The 18,433-nt window shown below is 18.3% G+C and overlaps 2 protein-coding genes and 3 pseudogenes across 2 annotated transcripts, besides 3 other annotated features; all 5 read right to left on the bottom strand.

The window, feature by feature from the left end:
* Window positions 1–205: 205 nt before the first annotated feature.
* On the bottom strand, window positions 206–1,186 carry PmUG01_10051300 (annotated as a pseudogene).
* Window positions 206–1,186: a sequence feature (fam-l protein, pseudogene).
* Window positions 1,187–5,035: 3,849 nt separating this feature from the next.
* PmUG01_10051200 (PIR protein) lies at window positions 5,036–5,962 on the bottom strand (the record flags this gene model as incomplete). Its single annotated transcript, XM_029005716.1, has 3 exons — window positions 5,036–5,206; window positions 5,333–5,812; window positions 5,957–5,962. 3 exons carry the CDS (start codon window positions 5,960–5,962, stop codon window positions 5,036–5,038), a joined length of 657 nt encoding a protein of 218 aa, XP_028862277.1.
* Window positions 5,963–10,441: 4,479 nt separating this feature from the next.
* PmUG01_10051160 lies at window positions 10,442–11,308 on the bottom strand (annotated as a pseudogene).
* Window positions 10,442–11,308: a sequence feature (fam-l protein, pseudogene).
* Window positions 11,309–13,330: 2,022 nt separating this feature from the next.
* On the bottom strand, window positions 13,331–14,296 carry PmUG01_10051130 (annotated as a pseudogene).
* Window positions 13,331–14,296: a sequence feature (Plasmodium exported protein, unknown function, pseudogene).
* A 2,614-nt stretch (window positions 14,297–16,910) lies between these two features.
* On the bottom strand, window positions 16,911–18,170 carry PmUG01_10051100 (PIR protein; the record flags this gene model as incomplete). The annotated part of the gene is made up of 3 exons (XM_029005715.1): window positions 16,911–17,054; window positions 17,178–18,002; window positions 18,168–18,170. 3 exons carry the CDS (start codon window positions 18,168–18,170, stop codon window positions 16,911–16,913), a joined length of 972 nt encoding a protein of 323 aa, XP_028862276.1.
* Between the last annotated feature and the right edge of the window lie 263 nt (window positions 18,171–18,433).

Here is an 18,433-nt window from a genome sequence, read left to right as displayed (position 1 = left end):
AATTAAAACTTTTAAATTCACAAAAACACTAACAAATTTTTTTTTATTGTTTTATATCATGAAGGATTGTTATATATTGGATGATTTATATAATTTAAGCAACTTTTTTAAATGTCTATTAAGTATAGAATTAGAGATATTATAAACAATTCTTCATATTAAGGACTTCATGATACAAGTTACATATTTCTTATTATAAATTCTACCTTTTCCTAAATTTTATTTTTTGATATTTTTTAACTTTCCTATGGTAGTAAACTATCCATAATATAATTGTGATACCTAATACAATGAAAGGTATTAAATATATAAAAATTCCAAAAAAACCTGTTACATAAAAATGATCAAGAACTCCACTACTACCTCCTCCATTTGGTGTTTCCTTCTGTATACTATCTACCGATTTGAGAAAAGAACTTAAAAAGGATGTCTTCAAAATGTTATGTAAAGTTATCAACCATCCTGTTGCAATTGTATTCAATATCTTAATCAACGCTCGTATAAGTCCAAATCCCCCAAAATCGAATATGAACGATGTTAATAATAACAATATTATTATAATAGGTAAACCAAGTCGTAATCCGTATTTTTTACGTATTATTTTATAGTAAGTCTTTTCACTAGTGGTTCTGCTGTTCTTAAGAAAATCTACATAATCAAGTTCTTTAAATATTTTTTTTCTAAATGGGAATAATTCTTTGTTTCAAATATTCAAGATTTATTTTTCATATCTTTTTTATGTCCTCTTTCATTTCTTAATGAACTTCTTTTTGATTGCTTTTTTTTGCATTCGTCTACTTTTTCATTATAAGATAAATCTTTTTTATCGTTCATTCCATTTGGTATTCCTTCTTTTAAACATACAATATTTGAAACCTCATCCGGTTTATATTTTTCCAGTGAGTTATAAGACCTTGTGTATAATTTTCTATGATTATTGTAGCATTTAACCAAAGATTTGTTATTCTTACGCTGAAAATATAAAAAAAAAAATTTATCAATTAATCAAATGAATAATCTTACAATAAAAAAAGTGCTAACAAATATAGAACATGAAAAATATAAGTAAAACAAATCTCCTTAAATAATATTATTTTACCGTATAAATGTAAAAATGACATATACAACTTAAAATAACAAAGGTGGCTATTTTAATAAATATAAGAAACTTAGTACTTTGTTCCATTATACATACATTGAATATTGTAATATATACATTAAGGAATAAATTAAAAACAATATAATATTCTTCTAATGATAAACAATAATATATTTATTTTATTAATTTTCTTTTTTATTACTTTTTATTTTTCCATAAGAACATATTAAAATATATATAACAATGACGCATTCTACAAATTGAACAAAGAAAAATAAATATAAAAATATGCAATGGAATTTTAATTTTAATTTTATTTTTAAGAAAATAACTTTTATTAAAATGAAATAATTTGAATTTATTTATAAATATTCAAAATACATATATTAACTATTTAGTATAGTATTTAAATATTATGTTTATTTGTCATTTAAAAAAAAGGGGAAAACATAAATTAATGATAAAATATAGGATTTATTAATATTTTTATATACTGAGTACATATAAAATATAGAATGTAGAAAATGTAGGTTATCTATTATTTTTTATATTTGATGGGGAAATAACTAATTTTAATAATGTTTTTTCATTATTAATTTTTATTTTGTAAATATAATTTCAAAAAACAGGTTATTATATTAAAAATATGTTAATTACAATAATAGTATAATAAATTTAAAGATAAATGAAAAAAATTATTTTGTATACCATTCTATTACATATTAATTATAACACTTTTTTTCCTCTATGGTCTATAATGTATATAAAAAGTATAACATACATCATCCTGTTAAAACTATAAGGAAAAAATAATTTAAATGTAAATAAATTATAATTTTTTTATTTTGTATATAATAGTTTTGAAAATTAAATATATAAGCTTTATTCTTATTATTTGTAAATGATATGCTTTAAAGTATTTCAACTTCAATTTTCTTATTATATTAATTAAAAATATGTATTTAGAGGAATTGTTTATATAATAGGAAAAAAAAAAAAAAAAAAACAATAATTCTGGTGTTAAATGTATTACTATAAGAATAAACTTTATTCGATAATTATTCTCTCTATTCATTCAATAATGAAAAAGCATATCTTTTTTTCTTATTATTTTATTATATCATACATGGTCTATAAATTTTTATAAAACAAGTTCCATCAATAATGACAAAAATATAATAATAAAAGAGTAGGTATATATATTCTTTTTCGTATTGATAAATAATTAAAATACTCCATAATATTAATATATTACATAAAATTACTTCTAGAACATAATATTACACTAACAGAATTTGATTATTTTCTATCAATATTGTGCACCCTAATATAAAAATCTTTTATATACATATGAATATTACTTGCAGAAAAAAATATATTATAATAAAATATTATAAAATTTAATGTTAAGAAAAAAAAAATGAATAGAGGAAAGAGAAAAAAGTATATCTACTTATAACAATGGTTTTTGTCTGTATTCTTCTAAAGATATTTTCCTTCCCATATTAAAGTAATAAAAATAATTTAATACATATACAATATGAATTTATTGTGATTTTTGATAATATTAATTAAATTACATTATATATTTCCTTAAAATATTACTTTTTTAAATATATTTTTCTAATCACCACACTGTATTTATTGTAAGTATAATACTTAACATAGTTCTGTGTATTATGTATAATATTTAGTAGTCTTTCCCTTTATATTTAAAAATTCTATTTTATTATTTTGTATTTTTATAATTATTAATTTTTTAGATCACTTAACATTAATAATACCATTTATTTTTTATTTTAAATAAATTATATTAAAATTTCTTAAGTTTTATCAAGTTAAAGAATTATGTATCATCAAAGAAATTTATGTTCTTTTTTTAATGATATATTTTTACAGTAATTCTCGTTAAGAATATAAATTACATATATTTTTTCACTTATGTTAGATTAAACATAGCTTAAATATTATTTAATATACATAAAAAAATAAAAAGCAGTAATATATATTAGTAAAAAAGGAAGATAGCCAATTGCTATTTGTTCTTTATTCATTCTTCAAAGAGTTCTAGTTATCTATAAATTATATGAAATATTGGGAATTTCTTTTATTCCCTTTTTTATACCAATTTCATTGATTTCTATTCACATTTATAGTCCTTTCTTATGTAATTTTTATTTGTCAAAATGTAATAAGATTTATTTTTCATATTATACGCTCAATGAAAAATTTTCGATAACTCTATGAATTACAAGTTCTTTAAATTTACCTATCGTTTAATCTGCATTTATTTCTTTTATTTAATTAAATATATTCAAAAGATTTAATAAGAAATACTCCATGTATTATATTCATAATTATTTTATTTTTTTTATTTATTTTTTCTTATTTAACAATTTATCTCATCTAAAATTTTCTATTATACAAAAGATAGTATTTAATTTTTGGAAAGCTTTATTTTTAGTTAATAAACTTTATTAATGTTAGTTATGTTAATATACCATATTCAACAATAAGTTTAGATTGAATATTTTTATTATTATAGTAAAATTCATCTAAATATAAATTATATATATTTCGTTTTTTCCTATCTGCGCATACTACATATAAAATATAAATATGAGTAACTAAATTATTAATAATGAAATGTGAATATTAATAATGTAATTCATAAAATAATTCATTCCCTAAAAAAGTATATTTCTTTACATAGTGTGCATTTATAGAATTAAAAAGAGTATCTCATATATAATTAATAAAGATATATTAAAACAAATTGACAACATAATATTTTTTCATTATATATATATATATCCTTATTGTCTGTTTTCTTTTTCCTATTTCATATTTATAATTCTACGAAATATTTACATAAAACTAATAAAAATATATATAAACATATTTCATATGTATATATATAAAATAAATTAAAATGTATTCCATACAAATGAAATAGTAAAAATATTAGATCCATTTAAATTTAAATAAAAATAAATAGTTATACATTTAAAAAATATTAAGATAATTAAAGAGTGATAATTCTGCTATTTTGTATATATAATCTACAACATATACAATGATAATAAAGTTATATTTTAAGTAATATATATTATATTTATTCATTATCATTTTCTTTCTTAATAGAAATATTTTTATTTCCATTATTTTCAGAAGAAATATATAAATAATATAAAAAGCATAATTTAAACATATTATTATAAAATATATTCTAATGATTATTTTACCTATAAAGTATAAAATATATGTTATTACACATCTTCATAACATCATATATATTTCATAGGTTATATAAATATGTGCTGCAAACGTATTTACAATTATATAATTAATATTCTGTAAAATTTTTTCATCGTGTTTTGTTTCATTTATTAAAAATTATATTAGTAAAGTTATTAATTATTTGTGTTTTCAAATTAACTAATATATCCTGTTTATTTTTATTTTGATATTTAATTAAATAATGCTTGCCTCATAAAAATAATGATAAAAAATAAGGCATATGGTTGTATTAACTATAGTATTTCTTATATGTTAAACTGCATATAATGAGCACATAAATATTTTAGTTACATATTTTTCAGAATAACATGATTAATAGAGTTATAATAGCTAATTGTATTTTTCTAAAGAAAAATATATTTTATTAAATAAAATATATTAATCATTTAATGTTTTGCTAATCTGTAATATGATAGAAATTTTTATAATATATTATATTCAAAGTAGCATTAACGTTATTGAATTGTCTTTATAAGCATAAAATATTATATTTGCAATATATCTATATGTTACTTATATTCCCACTATATTATTTTTTTTATTTTTTCTCCATAATACAATTTTTTGTACATAAATCTGTTCATTTTTAAAAATAATATATAAATATACTTCCAATCCAGCATTATATGTAAACAGCTAAATTTCTACAGAATGATAACCTAACGCAATACTTCCGTTTTCAGAAAATGAAATCCCTTTTTTAGAAGATCCTTCTAATAATTCACATGATTTTTCTGGAACTATGTTCTCTATTTTTCTTTTTTTTTTATGTAGACAGTTGTGAATCCTTGATCTAATGGGACCTAACTATTATATAAAATGGAAAAGCATGAAATGCGATATATATATAATAATAATAATAATATTTTAATGTAAATAAGTACATTTTTTATTCTGTATTTTCATAATTTTTAACTATAATACTTATAATACCTTATAAAAAATAAAAAAAGTAATGAGTAAAATTCCAAAAATAGTAAAACCCACAGATAAAGAAGTTTTCATTTCAGGAGAAACAGAACAATTATAAAAAATTTTACATCTCTCACACCCTTCTTCATTACCAATATTCGTTTTTAATTGTTCCCACAATTTCTCAATATTTTCTTCCCAAAATTTTGTCTTATTTTCGCAATTAGTTCCTTCAAATATATATATATATTTTTTGTTGTTTATCCATTCATTCAATAAACCACAAAACTCATCTTTATTGACAGGATTACTATCATCTAGTAATCCAGGTAATAAATTTCTCATTTTATAACTGTTATCAAGCTTACAACCAATTTCATATAAATTCCCATGTATTTCCTTTATAGGATTTAATAAGTTATATGATTGTGATGATTCTTCAATTTCATAATCTTGATCAAAATATGCTAGTATTTTACTTTTCTTACTAGTATTTGATACCTGAAAAATAAAAATAAAATTGAGAAGTGAATATAGACATATTAAACATTTTAGAAAATTAATACGAAATAATATATACGTTATACTATTCAAATTAGTTCATAAAAATTATTAGGTAAATTATACGTATAATAATATATTTACCTCCATCCTTAAAAAATTCTGCTAAATGTGATTATATTAACAATAAGAATTGGTAATATTCCCATATGTAGTTTATATTTTAAGTGAAAAACATATAAATATTTACATTTTTTCTCTAATATTCAAGATATTAAAATATAAATATTTCATTAATTAATAACGATTAAACAATTAGACATAACTTATATAATAATAATTCCTTTTAATCGTTCACAAAATGAAAAACTATTTTTATTATAAAAAAGTTAGCAAAACTCATATTTATATATTTTTTGTATCAACTACTTGTTATATATATCTTAAAGAAGGAATAGTTATTTACATAAAAATTTATATAGAATATTGCTTACAATAAAATTTTAGTTTTTCTAATAAACTTATTTCAAGTTTATTTCTTAAATATCATATATTTATAATATTAATAATAAAACAAAATATTTTTTAATCTTATAATAATATATAGATAAGAAAAAATGTATAATAATAATTATCCTATTGACTTTAATTTATCATTTATTATTAATGAAGTGGATACATCAGAGTAGTATATATTGTGTAAACTATACTTATAATAAGAAGTAACGCCATAAAATAATGATTAAATTGTTACGTGATTTTTTTTCATATATTATTATATACTATTCAAAAAGGAGATTCTTTCAAAATTATCTGTCTCTTTAGTATACTTATTTTATAGATATAAAATGTAATATCCTATTATTTCAGTATTTTATTTTATTTATATTATTATATATACATACGGACTTAAGAATTTAGTGATTAATAAATAGTAAAAGTTTTGTTAAAAAAATATTTCAAAAGAAACAAGTAAACAATTTTGTTTCGTATTAATTATGTAATTTTAGAATTATAATAATTTTAATATTTTAGAAAATACCTTGAACAAAATCTATTATATTTTATAAAAATAACAAAGAAATTAAAATTTTCTACTTCATCTTATTATCGCTATGAATTTTTATAATAATTCAAACAAAAAATCCGTTAGGATTAATAGAATAATATTTTATGTATCTAATTTATGAAAATTTACAATATTCAAAATGTAGATTTTGGTATTAAAATTATATAATTTATGAATATTTTGCAATTTCATGTTATATTTCTCCAAATAAAAATACAGGAAAAAGTATAATAAGTAAAATAGAAGAATACTTTGTTTATTTCTAAATAAGAAAAATTTTAATTATTACTAAATAAAGCTATGTACTATATAAAGTGTTATTTTCAGATGTTTTCTTTATGTACAGTATGACTTCTCACTTTATCTTGTATGTATACGTTACTTCATTAATAATTAAATTCAATTCTTATACAATATTTTTATATACAATGAATTATTATATATAATAATATAATATTACTCATATTTTTACCCAATTGTAAATTTTTAGTGAATAAAAAAAAATAACAAATATAATAAAATTATAGTGACTATAAATTTTAGGAATGATTAAGCCAAATTATAAAATATATTTTATTCAAATTATATACTTAAAGCATATTTTATTAATATCTTTTTCGAGAATTTTTTTTTGATTTACTTAAATTTTACGAAGATAGATTTGAGAACCATTAATTTTAAGAGATGATATTATAGATCCAGAAATTAATTATATATTAAATATAATATATAACAAATAAAAATATAATTATATTATTATTGAAAAATGATATTTTTATGTTAATTACTTATATATTGTAGAGCGTATTATTTGATTGATCGAGGTGAATTATTCTATTATATTATAATATCTATGATTAAATGTAATTATTATACATTTATCATATTTTTTCTAAATACAAAGTTATTATTATGACAACCATACGAATACAAATAGAATATTTTTCTATAAAATATAATTTAATAAATATGTTATTTTTATTTTGTCTTATATTATATGTTAATGAAACAATAAAAAAATAAATAATTATATTCGTTCTCGATTTTTAGTATAAGATATTTCTAATATTAATAATTTTTTTTTAATTTAAAAAAATAAATTTTATATTTATATATTTTTTAGTGTATATATTTTAAAACTTATAATTATTTTTAATTTATTTTATTGAATCATAAATAAAATGTGTTAAGTAATCATAATAACTATTATTCAATAGCACTTTTATAGAGACCAAAGTATATAATTAACGATATACTATAGAATTATTATATTTACCTATCCTTAGGAATATGTATTTGTAATAATTGTTTTTTTTCATTTTTTTTTTTTCACTTAATTTATTTTTTAAGAATGTAATTAATACTTCTTCAAAAAAAAAACTTAGAATTTTTTACATTTATTGTAAAAAAATAAAATAAAATATAACTTAAATATTTGTATTTTATGGAATTCATATTTTTTAAGTTGAAATTAGGAATATCTTAAAAAATATACATTTATTTCCAATTATATAAGATAATGATGCAAATTCTCTGACGATTAGTTGCTTTCTGTGTTATTAATATGATAATGATATATACGTAAACATAATAAAGGTATTAATATATAATTAATTCATATTTAAATTTTAATTTAATTATGTATATACATCACAATGTATCATTAAATATAATGACTGAAATATTCTACTTAATTATAATTTAATATAATAATATATCTTATTTTAAAGAGTTCAATTTTTTTTGATCAAATTTTTCATTATATGCAATTTTTTAAATCAATAAAAATTAATTTATTATTATACTTATATTAAAATTATTCAAATACTTCATTTAAAAGTTACTTTTTTAGAATTTAGCGAGAGCGTATTTAATATATAAAACACATTCATTAATAAATATATTTTAATTTAATATTTAATTTTCTTCATATTATTTAGTAACTCTTTTAAAATATTCTTAATTCAATACTTTTTCATATTAATATATATATTCTTATTTTATCGCTTAATAATTAATATAATTACTATATTATTTTATTTTTATTTATTGTATACTTCATTGACGAAATAAGAAAATTTAGTTATATTCAAAACGTAATTTTATTGTAACTTCAATGTTAATTGACATATCTTTTATAATTCCATTTCTGTTCTACATATAACTTTTATATATTTAACATAAAACTTATACAACTATATATATGGTTTTATCGTAATATATAAGTATTTTCCTACTAATTCTGAACATGCAATCATCTTAATTTTTAATAATGACACTTAAAATAAATTTTTATATATTTTTGTCATAATTTATCTACATACTTTATGTACAATTGTGTTTTTATCCTCTATTTTGAATATAAATAAAAATTATATCATTTAGAAGTACAAAAAATAAGTTAAAAATAATAATTTATGATTTAAATTTAAATCTGTTTAAGCAGCTTAAAATATCGTATAATATAATGTACCCCAAATATTTTACATAATATCAAATTACATATTATATCTATGGTAATTTTTAGCGAAATAGGAAAATAACAGCACAGATTATGTTAAGAAATAACATATAAACTTTCCATTATTTAATCACAAGTAAATAATATTTAGAAAAAATCCAACAAATTATCCATTAATATTTCCTTAATTACTGCACAACATTTTAATCTTTTGATAATAAAAAAAACAAAATAAAATATATAGATTATTTAATATATATTTTCAGTATAATATATATTCAAGTAATTTATGAAAGACTTAGTTTAATCTATAATTAGATACAAAAATAACATAACATCTGGTTTTAAAACTTCACACAATTGTAATTATATTGTATCTCACAGTTAAAAAACAAATGTAAATAATCCATAATTAAAAAGTGCATTTAATCATTATACATTTGTAACATCACATATAGACTATTTTAATAATGAAATGTGACAAAAATATTTTTTCTATTATTGCACTTACAGAATATTTCATGAAAACATATTTTATGGGATAAATATTAAGACACAATTTTTATAGAATAAAAATACATATATGTATCACTGTTACAATAATTATTCATATATATACACTTAACATAAAAAAAACCATAATTATTGTTAATTTATCAATGATAATACATTCTCATAATAACCTAAACAAATAATAATTTATGACTAGTCCAAAAAAAAGAAAAAGAAAAAGTAATAGTTATTAGAAATTAACATATTACAATAAATTTATATAAATTATGTTATTATACCTTAATTTTAACTCATATATATGTATTTTTCAAAAAAATAAATTTTTATATTCATATGTATTAAAATAGAGCAAAAGTTTAAATAAGATAAATCTATTCTTTAAGATGCATATTGAAAAATATTCACAAAATCACAAATTCATATTAACAAAAAAACTAATAACATACTTTTTTACGTTTATCTCATAGAAAACCATTATATTTATGTATATTTATAAAATATAAACAATTTTTATATTTTTTAAGGATATCTCTAAAGATATTACTTTATTTTAAATAATTCTTTACAAAAAAGCACGAACCAATTCCTATTTATTCGATCTTTTTCTGAACATGATATTTTCATATTTTATGACTTTTTTACAGTAACAAACCATCCTTGTTATAAATATGACAACTAGCATAAATAAAGGTATGCCATATAATAAAATAGAACATACCAATTTTTTTAGTAGAAACATTCAATTCACTCAGATATGGGACCAAAATAAAGTTCCAGACATATCATAGTAATTGGAGTCACTATCATGCTGTAGTTCGAATAACCCTAATAACTTCAACAATCCTCCTTCGTTTCCAAGATATCTTAATGCCAGATCTAATGCGCGAACCTTCAATACTAAGAAGAATAATAGTAAAAGTAAAGAAAGACGTATTCCACGTTTTTTACCTAATACTTTTTTATATTCTATATCTTCAGCTGTCTCATTTATAACGTAATATTTATAATCAAGCTCTTTGAATATTTTTTTTTCAAAATAGGAATAATTTATTGTTTTAGTTAAGTCATATTGATTTTTTTCAGCGTTTTTACAATACTCCTGAAAATATAAACAATCCCTATGTGACCCATTTCGTTTTTCAGTGTCTCCTTTTTTATTATTACATATATTTTTTTTTTGTCTACTCTATTATTTGGCATAACATCTTTTAAATTTGAATTATATGAATCTTTATCCTGTTGATATTTTCCTAATAATAGATAACTTCGTGCGTTTATTTTTCTACTAACGTTGTATTTTTCATACAAATATTTATTAAAAGTGCTCTAAAAATAAAAAAATTCAAATAGTAGTTATTTAAATGCATAAATAATTTCATAAAAAAAAAAAAGTATTAATAAACATAAACAATAGAAATATGAATAATACAGATATTTCCAAAAATATTAACATAATGTGTCACCTTAAAAATGATATATGCATAATGAAAGAAAAAATATTGAAATTTTAATAATTAAGAACTTAATTTTTTCCATAATATAGATTTTTAATATTATAATATATTTATATGGAAATATATTTATAACAAATTACTATACATACAATGATAAAGAATACAATAAAATTTTATTTCAAAATCTTCTTATTATTCTTACGTAAGAAAATAATATATATATACCTAAGGAGCATATTATAATGCCTACTAAAATAAAACACTCTTAAAAATGTATTACAAAGTTTTAATATTTACGTTATGTACAAACAAATAATTTCAAAATTCTATAACTTGAATTCGTACAAAAATATTCAAAATGTATAATTTAATTACTCAATATAATAGAGTTATCAAAAGTATTTTTTGATAAAATCTATTCCATATAAAAAAAAATACATGATTTATAAGTATCATTAAATATTAAATTTATTTACAGCATAAAACGTGTAGAATATAGATATATTTCAATTTTTTATAAACTGCTAACAGAATAATTTCTAATTTCATAAGTATTTTCCTATTATTAATTATATTTTCCAAGATATATTTTTAAAAGTCTTGTTACTATTGCTAGAAAAAGTTAGCCATTATGGTTATTAAATAACTGTTATAATAAATTGAATTGTCAGTAATATGTACGCTTATTATTTTATAAAATATAGCACATTCTTTAATTCTCATTTAAACAGCTACACTAAGTTATAGCATATAACATTTCTTGAAAACTCAATTTATAAAATATCATTCATAATTTGAAAAAATATATATTTAAAAAGTAAATAAAGATTTATTTTTTATTTTTGAGTCATTTTTAAAAAAATGTAATTCTTAATTAAATTTAATTTGTACCATTATTTCTAAAAGTAAAATTTTTAAAATAATCCCTTTAATGTTTTTATTTTTTACCTATATGTAGAAATTTAAAACAATATTAATATATTAGAAAAATAAAAAAAAGGACACAGTAAAATTAGTATATGTATGTTGCATAAAATTACCATTACTTAAAAATATTATGTATAATATAAATTTACTTATTAGATCAATATACGGGTTATTATATATATATATTAAAAATAAGGAAGTGTTACAGTATGATTTACCAAAATATATTATTAACTTTTGTACTGACAATTTTACTGCTAATATATTATTATGTCTTTATTCATTTACAAATATGTATTTTCAGGAATTTAATTTTAGATATAAAGATTAAACAAAGAATAAGCATAAATAAATATTCTTTTTTTTTAGTAACTATAGAATAAAAATTGATATGTTGAATTATTTCTGTTTTAAGTGTCATGTAAACCACAGAATGACAAATATAAATTTATTATATGCAAAAAAATTAAGAAATTAAGAAGAAAAAACAATTAAATTTAAAGTACTACTTTATAGTTCAACAAAAAAAAAAAAAAAATATATATATATATATATATATAATAGTATAGCATTTAATATATTCGCTTCCTTTCATTTTATACAAATAAAGGAAATTTACTGTTACTTAAAAACTAATAATTCTTTTTCTTAGTAAAATGGACAAATAATAATTATATACTAGAAAATGATTAATAATACAAAGATTTTTTTTCTTTCTCGTTAAAATGTAAATTAAAAAATGAATTCATTCATATAATATTAAATGCGCTTTCATATATTAATTTTAATGCACAAATATATATATCTTTAAATTTTTCATATATACAGAAATATATATGTTAAATTATAACATTTAATTCATCTGAATGAATACATTAAAATACAAAATAAAAAAATTTCAAAAATTCAAATGCACAAAAAGAATAAAAATATTTTTTTCACATTTACATATAAAGAATGACTACTCGTAAGTACATATACATAAAACATATAAGCGATTATTCTCTTATATATTGAGTATGTCATTAAAATTATTACAGTTTGTACTTGATATTGAAGGCTTATTTACAGAAATGAACAGTTCATTATTATTCTTATAATTTTTCTAAAAATTTAATTATTTTACGTTTTATAACTCTTTTATAATAATAAAATATTTCTAATATAAGTATAGCAGCCAATGTGAAGAAAGGAGCACAATACATTAAAATACTAGATACTGTATATGATGTACTGTAATTCCCCTCATTTGCACCGAACCATTCATTGAACACCCCTCTTATTTGTGGTATAGTGTCAAAATAATGGGAACGAGGTTCTCCTTCAATTTTTATGATTAACATTTTTGATATTTCCAGTAAACCATTTTCCGTTCCCACATTCCTTAATGATAAATCTAATATAGGTATCATTAATACCAATAAGAACAATAATAAAAGTAAGCAAAGTTATAAACCATAATTTTTACGTTTTAACTTTTTGTAAACCTTATTATTATTTAATATCATCTTTTTAAAAAATGCTATATCATTAAGTCCATTCATCATCTTTTTTTCATAATGGGTAAATGTTCTATGAAGCATGATACATTTATTTTTCATAAGTAGCTTAATCAGTTTTTCCTTGATTAATGAATTTCTATATAATTGTTCTTTATTTTCTTGGTTTCGTTTTTCACTATTAAGTGTAAGTAATTATTCGTTCTTTTTTTTTTGTACTACGTGGTATCTCATTTTTTAAGCTTCCAATTTTTTAATAAATATTTTTTTCACAATTTCCTAATAATCGATAAATTTTTGCATCTAATTTTTTACGAAGATTATATTTCTCATTAAATGATTTGTTAAACCTTCTCTAAAAAAAAAGTTAAATATTTCAAAAATAAATAAATAAATATTATCATTCAAAAAAAACATAATACATATAAGCAATAAAAATATTAAAATTCCAAATGCTTCCAAAAAATATTGTACCATGTCATTGTGAAAATGACATAACCATTTTAGAATTATAAGCACAGAAATTTTTACAAAAAAGATAAATTTAATCTTTCGTTACATGTTATAGATCTCTAATTTAATAAAATATTCCATAAAAAAAATTTAACATGATTTTATACTCTTCCAACAATACAAAAGTACTCTTTTTATATTTTTTTAACATTTTTTCCTAAAATATTAAGCATATATAGTATATTTTCATTCAAAGAAAAAAAAATTAAATAAAATTAATGTAAAATTACTAAAACAATAATTTTAGAATTTAAAATAACTTAAAAAAATAAAATAAAATATTATTTAAATAGAATATCTTACAATATAAAATAATATTAATAAATAATACGAAATGTCAATATATAAAATATTAAATAATATATGTATGAATATTCTTTAATATATAGTTATTTTTTATTAAAATATTATTAAAGATAGAACAAATTATTTATATTTTATTCATATATAAATAAATACTTCTCGAAATTACACATGAAATTACAACGTGTATGCAACTCATATAAAAGAAATAAAAGTGTTGTTTTATGAAATGTACCTTCAAAAGAAAAAATATGAATGTCCGAAGGTTTTTATACGTTATTCCTTGCGTCATCTTGCGAACGATGATAATTATAGATATATTATATATTTTATATATTATTTAAATAATATAATATTAAATTGATAATAGTTTCTCTAAGAAAAATTATTCTTATAAAAAATAATTAATTAAAAAAATAAAATATTAATGTTTTAGTTTATATATATACTTATTTAATATTTTACAGCTATTTATATATTTTGTTTGTTGTGTAACTTTTGTTACATATTTTTATAATGAAAAATTTACTTTTAACTTAATATATGATATTTACTATTATTTATATTTTTCAATTTTTATTAAAATATGATTCTTAATATTTTATTGATTTTTTAATACTTATATATTACTAATATACCTACGTTATATTATATATTTGCTATGATTATATAAATTTTAATCGTTACTAATTTTGTATTCTATTCTAAAATAACTACAGTATTATTGTATTTTGCTCATCAGTAAATGAAGCACTGTGTTAATTATTTTATATAAGTGATTGTATTCATTTATACAATCTATTCTTTATTTAAATTTTTTGAAATTTTCTTCTTTCTCTTTTAATATATCATCATGAATTTTAATAATATATTGCTTATATTTATCAAATATATTTTATTAATGTACATTTATTCTTTGTCTATATATTATATATTTTTAATAAACAATATAAATATATATATAGTATATAGATACATTTACAACACAATAATTGTAAACTTTTTTATTTAATATGGAGTGTCTTTATGTTTAGAAAAACTTTTCATATGAAACAAAAAAAGAACTTGATAATTTTTAGAAAATATATACATTAGTTTTTTCTATAACGTTACAACTAAAATGAACTTTTTTATTAATAAAAACACTTAAATTTTATTGTTCTGTTGAATTTTATAAAATTGTTTCGATAACAAATACTTTTCCAATTTTTATATGATAATTTTGTTCAATAAGAAAATATATTTAACATACTGTATACAGAAAATTTATTTATAAATTTATACATAATAAAAATTACTTAAATTATATTTACAATTTCTCTTATTTCACCTTTTATTATAAGTTAAGTACTTATATTTATACATTTATAAAAAAATCTGTGCTATATATTGTTTTATATCTGGCAAAGTTACATCAAAAATTAAACTATTATTTTTATATAGCATAATTTACAATATATATAACCTCATATGTTATTTTTTATTTTGTATACTTCTATTGAGATATAATATATGATATAATCTGATGAACGTACCTATTTCATATTATAAGAATAATTATTTATAGCATACCTTCCTATTTAATGAGCTGTACATATTATTCTTTTTACTACCTTAAATTATGAATTCAGTCATACTACTATATAAAAAATGTATTTAATTCTATTAAATTTAATAACTTAAAATCTTTTATTTCTTGCTTAATTTTATCTTGATTTATATTTAAATTAACAACCAAAAAGTATAACAATTACTAATTTAACATTTTCTATTCTTGTAATTACAATTCTCTATATAAGTTAAAACGTTATCTTCTTTATTGAAATAATATATCAATTGTATATGCTCTCTTAAATTGCGATGCAATACTATATACCCACTATTTATTTTGAACAATCCTATTAATATAGTCTAATTTCTAAAATCTTTTTCTTTTTCTTTTTTTATTTTGTAAAATATTTCTATACCATTTTGTCTCGATATATATTTAGTTTTTTACATTTTTTAGTATATAGGTATTCTATATTATTTCTCAATATTTCATGAATGAATATATTTTCTTAAATTAGCCTGTGCTATGAATTAACCCTTTTAGATTCATCCTTTATAGCTTAGATTGATATACCTCTATTTTAACTGTTGCTAAACTTATAAAATTTTTCAACAATAATATTCTTTTATTAATATTTTTTTTCAACATATTTTTTATTTTTACCATGTAATATTTTCCTATATATATTAATTTATTTGAATATCTGATTACACAATAAATATATAAACTTATTCAGCTTTTCATACTACTTTATGCTCCACGTGCAACTTCAACTAATTTTAATTGTTAATTTATTTATTATGTATTTCATAAAGGATGGTAGTGTACATGACGTCTGCGTGTACTATAATATTCATTCAAAGGTTCTTGTGTATATTCTTCATCTTCGTAATCCTTAATTATTTTTTTCTTCAATAAATTAGTTTTTAACCATGATTTAAATGGAGTAAACTAATTAGTTATTAAATATATAAAATATATAATATTTTATGTTAATAATTATTAACATTTAACGAAATATATTATCACTATTAATGTACAGTATTTTTATATTTATTTTTAATTTGTATTTACTTTATACAAGATGAAAAAAAATCCCAAAAGTGGAAAAACAACTCCAACAATAATTTTAGCAAATGGAACAGAATTCTTCTCATGTTCTGTTATGGCATTAATTCCAGATATCTTTTCATCACGTTTACCTAAGTTACTTAATGTTGGGGATAATCCTTCATCTCTTCGTGTTACATGTTCTTTTTCACTAACGTCATCTTCTGAGTGTTTTACTTTACACGATAAAGAAGAATTTTCATTTATAAACACCTTTTTAATATAATCATATACTGTACAATATTCATCATTTCTTGTATCATTACTATTACACTTATCTTTTACATTGATATATATTTCATAATTTTTATCAATATAATTTTTCAAATTCTGCTTACATATATAATTTTTACCATAAAGGTATTTCTTGATTGTATTATAATTTGTAGCATAATCATACAAACTTTTCATAATATAAAAATCTTCCTTCGAATATGTAAAATTAAATATATTACATTCTTTAATTGTATCCAAATCAATGTTTTCCTTTAGCTTAAGTATAACCTTATTGATATCATTAACATTTGTGTTGTTAATAGGTAATTTAAATAAACGATCGTATACCCAGAACTTTACAGTTATGCAAGAATCATCTTCGAATTGACCAAAAATTGTCAGTTTATTAAAATTCTCGATGATTCCTATAAATTTCTCACAAAAGTCAAAAACACCATTGTATTCACTTAAAACATCAACTAATGTATTACATTTATCATCGGAGTAATAAGCAGTTTTGTTATCTAAAATTTTATAATTAAGAGCAGAAGGAAGAGTAAGTCCTACATCATCCTGACGATTGATAAAAAAATATAATATATATATGTATATATATATATATATAGTAAATAACTCCTTAATTTGAATAAAAATATTTTTTCTGTTTCGACAAACTATACTATGCTAAAATAAAGATATATATAATAATATTTTTTAAAAAATATATATTGTATCTACCATTATTAAGATTTATCCTAATTGATTAAATGTATACGACGGGTACAATACTAACGTTTAACGACAAATAAGCTTTTATGTTTAAACAATTATAATACAAGTTATAAGTACACTTATTTTATTTTAATTTTAATAAATGATAGAATATTTCTTGTATTAACATAATTCTCAATTAAAAATATGTAAAAATCTTAAAAATTCAATTATGTGATTATATTATGGCAAACTTTAATAATAATAAAAATATAAGAGTAATATAAAATAAT

This window comes from Plasmodium malariae (assembly GCF_900090045.1).
Source record: "Plasmodium malariae genome assembly, chromosome: 10".
In the NCBI taxonomy this organism is placed as follows: domain Eukaryota; phylum Apicomplexa; class Aconoidasida; order Haemosporida; family Plasmodiidae; genus Plasmodium; species Plasmodium malariae.
The sequence above is the reverse complement of the archived record's forward strand: the minus strand, read 5'-3'. Positions and strand labels throughout refer to the sequence as shown.